General features: G+C 41.6%; 1 protein-coding gene across 11 annotated transcripts in view; it reads right to left on the bottom strand.

Annotated features, from left to right (window-relative positions):
• Positions 1-4,015: 4,015 nt before the first annotated feature.
• Positions 4,016-8,832, bottom strand: part of LOC127007621 (endonuclease III-like protein 1) — a 61,859-nt gene continuing 57,042 nt past the window's right edge. For 10 of the 11 annotated variants that reach the window (XM_050878769.1, XM_050878766.1, XM_050878772.1 and 7 more), the window contains one exon: positions 4,016-8,505. In XM_050878769.1, the coding sequence (XP_050734726.1) occupies positions 8,216-8,505 (290 nt within the window). In that variant the 3' untranslated portion in view covers positions 4,016-8,215. The remainder of the gene's footprint in view (positions 8,506-8,832) is intronic. The other variant, XR_007760307.1, reaches the window with a different exon arrangement.

The following is an 8,832-nucleotide window of genomic DNA, read 5'->3' as shown; positions in this document are numbered from 1 at the left end:
AAAAATCCAACCTGGCAACTCTGCGCTCGTTTGGCCAGGGGAGACCACAAACTGCGTCATAGATGGTTTTACGCAGGTGATCTGAACATACGGTTCTGAAACCATACCGCATCATAGGAAACTGCGCCTTACGAATCCATGTCATACGCGAGTTGACTGTATATGTATATATAAAACTTTTATTTTTTTTGTTTAAAAAAAAAATCCCTTTTTTTTTTACATTTTTGAAAATTTTATAAATAAAAAAAATGCACTTCAGTTGTACTTTTTATTTATACCTTACAATAGACTATCAGAATTTTTGTCTACTTTGTGAAATTTTTAAAGTGTAAAAAACAACTTTTGGAGATATTGGCTAAAGATTTTTTTCCCATTTCATTTGTATCCTGCCATTTGTATTTACTTAACCTGGTAGCTGTGGGGGTCATGTCTCTTAGGTTAGGTTAGGTTAAAGGCCCCTCTAAGCAAAATAATGAGAAAGAATCATCACTCACGCAAACCATGTCATAATATATATCAACGCATTTGTGATCAGTTTATGCATCATCTATCTTGGGAGGTTTATATCATGGCAGAAATTTGGCCCATCGCTGGTACACGGTAAAGCCACAAATTTGACCCGTCGCTGCTACCGGGTTAATTGGCATTCATATATGATTGTTCATACCTTGTTTACTTTCTGGAGTAGGATAAGGCATCTGTTTCCCCCTTCATTAAGTTTATATTATTCACTCAAGGGTGAGGGTATGAGAAGGTGCCACCTTCCTCATTGTAGCCAGATTTTATCCTAGAACTCTCCAGGCAGGTGTGCCTCGTCCTTCTTTTCTGTTTTCTTGGTCTTCCTCTTGGGTGTTGCGTGTCTGGCTCTTTCCTGGTCCATCCACTGCAGAGATTCCTGTAGTCTTGGTTCAGTCCCAAGGAGATGCAGGATATTTGCACTTGTGTATCCAAAGGATGTTTCACTATGAATTCATCTCTCATGAGGCCAGAAAACTTGACCTTATGGCACCTGATCCAAACTTGTGAATGCAAAGATTCAGAGGGGTTCTGGGTAGCACCCTTCAAACATCTCTTGAGGAGACTTGGTTGCCAAGATCTTTGTATACCATGTGAGTCATGCTATGGCACAATAGCACGGAGCATTTAAATGTCTTAAAGGGACGCTGTTCTTTAAATTCTAGAAAAAATAAACTTCACTACCTGACATGTAAAGTGAGAAAAACATATTTCATGGATTTAAAAAATATTCATTAAAAAATCAACCCCAGGCCCCTTAAGGAGACAGAAAATGCTGGAGAGATTGGTTGCTTTGGTGATGGCCTTTTTTTTTTTTTTACGTCTACACCTATAGCACCGGTAGGCTTGCTTGAGGGGCCTGGATGGTGTTTGGCCCCAGTCCATCATGGCGTGGGCAAGTGTTTATAGTGGCGCCATCTTCTCTTGGCTCATGCTGCCCCCCGGAACTCGTTCTTGATTCACTTGGACGGTTTCCTCTAGAGTCTGGGTTGATGGGTGGTCTTCAGGACAGCATGTGGGTAGTTTTAAGCCACTCGGTGGTGACTGAAAAATCCGAGGTGGTAGCGTGGGGATTCGAACTCGCGTCGTCCATCACGTGGTGAATGTGGGCCCAGCACGCTACCACTCAGCCACCGCCTACCCATGTAAACACAAGATCAAGAGTAAAGACTGGAACAGGAACACTGGATCGATTTGAGATAGGGATGGGAGTTCATTACAGGTCACCCTTGAGCCCCCTATTGTTTGTGGTGGTGCTGGAGAAGGTGATGCGAGAGGAGAGAGGAGGCTTGTGGGAATTGTTGTATGCTGATGATCTGGTGATATTAGAGAAACTGCAATAACACAGTGAAAATATCCGTAATGAACACCACTGAGTGCCGGGAATAGAACCCGAGCCTTACGAGTTGAAGCTAGGCAGCATACCAACTAGGCCAACGATGAGCTAAAAGATCACCACGCCAGAAGCTGCCTCTGCGGACTATACCTGACGCCCTCGCCCCGCACTGTGGACAGAAGGTAAAGGTAACCCCGCTCACACCTGCAGCCCGTCGGAAATGCTTTTAATCAACCCCTTATGGCATATACGGTGTATGTAAACATTAGAGAAACCTTTACCTTTACATTCTCTCCACAGTGCGGGGCGAGGGCGTCAGGTATAGTCCACAGAAGCGGCTTCTGGCGCAGTGATCTTTTAGCTCATTGTTGGCCTAGTTGGTATGCTGCCTGGCTTCTACCCGGAAGGCTCGGGTTCGATTCCCAGCATTCGGTGCTGATCTGGTGATAAATGCAAAGAGTGAAGAGGATGCATGACAGGTATAGAAGATGGAGATGGTAACAGGGAGGGTCCCTGGAGTGAGGCTGGAGACAGGAAGGTACCCATATAGTTGTTTTGGAAGAGGGGTGGGTACTAACCCTGTCCTAAGCACAGGATGTGAGAAATGGTGCTACAAGAGATGCTCTGGGCTGAGGAATGTAAATCAAGGGGGGTTATATTATAGGTGCCCAGAATGAGAGAGAGGGGACAGGGAACAGAAGAGGGAGGAGTAGATAATGGAAGTACGTAGATGGAGGTAGTCTTCACGTGGTAAACCAGTTCTGCAATTTGAGAGAGATGTCATGTGAAGCTGGAGCAGACATCAGTGAGAACAAAAATAGCTGCTATGTGGTGAAAATGGAGAGAGTTAGCAAGCTTGCTGGTCATCAGAAAAATACCGATAAGGAACAGAGTAAATAACTGTACATGTGAGGCCAGTGATGTTAAGGGAAAGCGACGGTAAATGAATATTTACAAGACATCGAAATTCAGGTTTTAACAGTTTTGTTATCCTTAAAATGCTCCCAGTTTTCTGTGAAAATGGTGCATTGATATCTCAATTCCTTCAATCTTTAATTTGGCTTTGTTTATGTTCATTTAAAGAGCCCCGCCGCACACCACGCCATGTGTTTTATTGCTGCTCAAGACTGAAAGATTTTGAAGCATTTTTAAAAGTTTTTGTTATGTTTTGTTAGTGTTTTATAATATGAACCATCATATGTCAGTAATAAGCTTCATGATATAATAAGCATCATGATATAATAAGCTTCAAGATATTTCAATAATAAGCTTCATGATTTGTGTCCTAAGGACATCAACTCCTGGGAGTTTTATCAAAGGGCTCTTGCTCAGGGTGAGACACCACACAGCCACTCTGAAAACACAACCTAACTAACATAATCTCTGATAAGCAGGAAGACATCAAGAGGATTTACATCAATCTAACCAAGACAGAGCTGCTTGAGAGATGCCTAAAGGGTAGAACCCAGAATCTCAATGAAAGAATACATGCTAACTTGTGGGCTAAATGCAGCAAGACAAAGCACAGTGAACCCAACAGAGTCAGATTTGCAGCTGCTGTGACAACTACGAACCACAATTTTGGTTACTTGAGCACCAGCCTTGTCATTCATCTTGGGTTTGGTGCCTCTCAACACTGGTGCAGGACTATAGATTCAGGAGTCAAAAAGAAAACCACCACCAAAGGAGACAACTAAGAGGCCACAAATAAGGAAAGACACCCAGCATTACGAGGCAGGAGGCTTCTGAAACCTGATAACAGTGAGGAGGGTGGCGCCCTGTGACACCCACACCTGCGAGTGTATAATATCTTATTTATAACATAAGAGGGGACCAGGTTCAAAATAGGCATGAATATTACATAAAATAAACACTGGTTTACCTTCGTTTGTCATTCTTACCCCCAAATGGGTAAAATTATGCTGCATTAAGCCTAAAAGCATGATGAACACTTCAACATAAAACTGCTCATATCACAAAACTAAAGTTATTAGTATTTGGAGTGCAATTTCCCTGATGCTTTTGAAGCGATTGTAGATGTAAATGTGTCACTGGAAGAAGAAAAAAAAAGGGATTTTTTTCCATCATAAAACATTTTTCAAAAGATAAAATCAGATCCCAGTAGATTTTTTCCTTAAAAAAAATAAAAAAAAAAATTGGCACCAAATTTATCTTATTTTTGTATATGAAATGTGATAACCAAAATCTGACACAGTGAAAAAAAAGCTATATGTCTCTGTCATCTCCAGACTTATTTTCAAAACTAAGCTGAAAAATAGATAGTTGAGATTTTGTGAAGATTGTTCATGTCATTTATTGACATTTTTGGCGTGTATTATATTTTTTTTTCCCACTAAATACTGATTGTATCTCAATGAAACTTGGGGATCTTATACTTCAGGTACAAAGACATATACATACCCAAATTCATGAGAATCTGAGAAGAATGAATGTCACCTCCTAATTAACTACTGTTGGCTCTTCTTAAACAGAGCAGAAACATGGCCAACAAATAAAGAGCTGGGTAGGATGATATGGAGGAGTGACTGGAGAATTCTGAGATATATGGGACATGAAAGATGGGAAAATAGGGTATCAAATGAGAAGGTGATGAGGGGTGGTTTGGAGGCTGTGTTGAGTGTGCTGAGGAGGCAAAGGTTAAGATGGTATGGGCACTTCAAGAGGAGGAGGGCCACTTACTCAGAAAATGAGGGAGGAGACCAGCTGGGAGACCGAAGAAGACCTGGAGACGGTGTGTGGAGGAAGACATGAGACATCAGGGAGGAGAGAGTATACAATCATGAAGAGTGAGAGAGACTCATAGCCCATCCAACTCCATTAGGGAAAATAAGGGTATTAAACAAAAAGAAGAAGAATGCCTTTTCCCATTACAGCTGAAAGGGGAGAGTAGGGAAGAAGCCCTTGATAATGCCACTTCCCCTTGCAGCTGCAGGGAGAGAGTAGGGATGAAGTTCTTGATAATTTTGCTGCACCTCAAAGCTGAAGGGGAAAATAGGGGAGAAATGTTGATTATAATCAACAGTAATTCAGGTAAAATTATACCTGAATTACTGTTCATAACTGATACATGTTTCAGTAATATGTATTCAACTGGAGTGGTCTTATCAATGAAATGCTTCTAAAAAATTTATTTTTAAAGGCTGATTCACACTACAGTACCCTCTCGAGTTTCGCGCTTGCTTCATTCCGAAGGTAAGGCACTAAACTCGAGGATCGTGAAACTCAAGGTATTGAAATCCACGTAAAAGTGCTTATTGGTTCCGACCCGTGAAATTAATGACTTTTTCCGACTTTACTTCCTTAATTGTTATTACAATTTTTTCGACTTTACTCTCTTGTTATCTCAAAATACGTACCTTGTTAATAGGCAGAAAATGGGAAGTAAGAGCAGATCGTTTTGAAGCCTCAGTTGAAGGCGGCAGCCTTACAACTGGCTGGCAGTTCTGAATACACGCTTGTGATCCACGTGGTGTCGTCTGCTAAAGTAAGGGCGGTCGCTCGCGGTCACCCATGGGACAGTTGGACAAACCTATATTTTTCTGGTAGTTTTCTGTGTGTTATGAAATAATCTGCTAACTCTTTCTGTTAAAAATCATGAAATCACTAATATCATGATTGACTTTTCAATGCCTATTGAATGTAAACCGCTGCTGCTGCCGCAAAATAGCTCGCAGAGAGGTGCAACTTGTTTACAGTTTCCTTATTTCCCTCACCGCTCACAAAGATCACAAGCGGACAGACTAGAACAAAACCAGGCAAATTAATACTTTTAATGCTGTGTATTCCTACAGCGAGCATGCGTGGTGGACAGCAGAATGACTAATTTCATCAGGGAGATATTTCTCGCAACACCGGCCAGTGTAGTGGATCTTCTTCTTCTTTTGACTTGTAACTCTTTGTATCGCTTCTTAGGTCCTCCTTCTCCACACTTTTATACTTCATAACATGCACTTATAAGGCCGCTTTCACAGTCATTTTGTTTGTTTTGATCGTTACCAATGGCGGTGGTTGCCGCTATAGTATTTTCATGTGAAACTGGCCGATGGGTAGTGGCGGCTGCAGGGTTAGCCTAACCCCGCACTTACCATACACTCAACATCTCTCACTTCGTCTGCAGCCGCCACTACCCCATCGGCCAGTTTCACGTGAAATACTAAGCGGCGATCGCCGCCGTTGGTAACGATCAAAACAAACAAAGTAACTGTGAAAGCGGCCCTTAGTTCCTTAACTGTGCACACTTATGCACTTCACCCTGAACTTAGGTGTTTTTCTGTCCTTTTCTTTCCCTGATTTTGCTTTTCTATGCCCTTTTGCAATTTTTCACTATTACTTTTCACTGTCACTGCCATGCATTACAGGTCAAAAGAAGAAGAAGAAGAAAAGGAAAACAACACTGGGAGATCTACAATTTTCAAAGACTTGATAAAAAGATTTTTGGACTGTGGTTCCACAGCATGGGGTGTTCTCTTATCTTGTTAATCAAGTAGTAAGCAAAGCAGCTCTGCCAGTCCATTTTATGAATCTCTTGGTGGGCCATCTTCCACTGCTCCTCACTCCTCAGCCACTGCCGTCGTCTGTTTGTTTACATGCAGCCGTTCGGTACCCACGTACCCACGCTCGTACTCACAACCGCTTTCCATTCATAAGGACAACCAACAACTCGCTCCCGGTTGGGCATACGGGCAACCGTGGTTGTCCATGGCCCCAATGGTTGGACACCGCCTTTTGAGGCAGCATGCATAATGCCGACGGTAGGTAGATGTGACCCGTACATGTCAAAGCAACGTGAAACTTGTGGTGGTAATGCGCGAAAGTCATGATGGTAAGAATTTAGGACTAAGCGCTAAACTCGAGGATCGCGAAACTCGGATAGCGCGAAACTCAAGAGGGTACTGTATACGTAAAGTGACCGGCATGGAACGTACCGTTCCAGACCGATAAAATATTCTTCTATGGGAAACACGTTGTTGTATTCACACTGACTCTCTCTCTCTCTCTCTCTCTCTCTCTCTCTCTCTCTCTCTGAGCCAGAAAAATATTGATGGAATTTTTGCTTATCATCCAGCAGTTCCTTATATGGTGTCACACATTCTTCTTCTGTTTTCCTTTTCTTTAAGGATTTGTGTACCCAAAGTCTTGTCTTATCCTTTTGAGTCTTTCATTTTTTCTTCCTCCAGAAGAAGTGCTATTACAACTAAGTCATTGACACTAACATACTTAAACATAATTAATTAGCACAGCTGCAATATTTCCAGGTTGAAGGACAGGATCGTACTGCTACCAAATGGTGTGAGCAGGTCTCGTGCAGGTCCAGGACGTTTACGTGCTGGTGTAGTGTGAATACACGTGCTGTTGCCGGGCTGTGGCGATGCGGTACAGTACGGTCACATTTGTTCTCAAAATATAAAACTTATAGCTTTAGAATTTACAATTAACCCTCTCGCGCACAATGACGCGCTTCGCGTCATCAAGGGGAAAAGGTCCTGGCGCACAATGACGCGAAACGCGTCATAAAAGTTCAAAAAATGATTAAAAATTAAGTTTTCGGTGAAAGTGCGTCAAATTTGGAAGCGTCATTTGTTGCGATAAGTTTCTTAATGGTAACATATGGCAACCTTTCTAAAGAGCGTAGATGAGGAGCTTTGAGCGATTTTTAGTTGTTAGCCTACTCTGACGGGAGAGGGAAAAAATACAGTTTTCTCGGTGTAACTCGGGAACTAATAGGCGTATGAGGATTTTGAGGATACCATAAGAATCCTCACTATATTCTGCTTTGAAACATACATTTGGCTTAAAAAGTTGGCTTTATTGTCTACAATACTCTATACGGAGACTTGAAACAAGTTTGTATTGTTTATATATATATTTTCCTCTATTTTTATTTGTGCATGTTCTAGTACAAATCTTTATGAAGTCATTGATACCAAATTTATTGAGGTACGATATATCTGTGAGGGTAAAATACGTCCGCGAATGTAGAGTATCGCAGTGGCAAAAAAAGGCCGGTCGGGCCTGAGAAATGCATGGTGATTGGAACAGAAACTTATTGGAAACTGACGGTGTGCGAGAGGGTTAAAATCAAATATAAGTTTGATGTATATAACACATTTTCATTGTAATATAAATTATTACATATTCAGAGGTCTGATTATTAGGAATTATTTATTTAAAATAATTGATGATATAAATGTTCTTGAAAAACCACTGAAGAACACTGAATACATACTTGGTGAGTATGAGTTACTTAGATATTCACTTATCAAGGATAATTTTAACAATATGACATCACTGACCTCTAGAGAACAATATTTGCTCTACTAAACCCCTCCAAAATTTGACTGACTACTCTGGATGCTTCCTCTTCTGTGTCTTCCTAGGAGAGCCTTTCTTTGAGGAACCATGAGAGGCATTTTTTCCATAAGGACACATGGCTTTGTTGAGGCACTCACCACACCTAGGGCCAACTGGGAGGCATATCTGCTGGCCAAATCCCACCATGAGTAGGTTAGTGTTACTCCAAAGGTCTTTAGGCATCCAGGCTTCCAAGGCAATGCGGGTTTCCTCTGGGGTCTTGGTGGGATGCCTCGTCCAGCCAAGTCGGTTACTAATACGGTGAACATGTGTGTCCACCCCTGCATCAACATACCCGCAACCAAGGAAGGTGAAAAATGTTAGTGACACAATAAATGTGCATCAAGAGATAGTTGGAATTAATGGGACTGTAAAGGAACTGAAGTAAGAAAGGACACAAAAATATAGACTAGAACTACAGTAAAGACATCCTTAAGGCTACTTCAAGCCTCAACAGAGCTCCAAGAACCATAGTCTGTTTTATTCCATCTGTCCACTCATAAATGTAGATGTGACACCTGCGCATTGTTAGTTCGTGATTGCGTAAAGATCAAAGTTATATTATCAGTGATATAGTATTTGAATGTTTGTGTATACATAAAACCCTC

The sequence above is a fragment of the Eriocheir sinensis genome, chromosome 36 (genome assembly GCF_024679095.1).
Source record: "Eriocheir sinensis breed Jianghai 21 chromosome 36, ASM2467909v1, whole genome shotgun sequence".
In the NCBI taxonomy this organism is placed as follows: domain Eukaryota; kingdom Metazoa; phylum Arthropoda; class Malacostraca; order Decapoda; family Varunidae; genus Eriocheir; species Eriocheir sinensis.
This window is presented reverse-complemented; position numbering and strand designations above follow the sequence as displayed.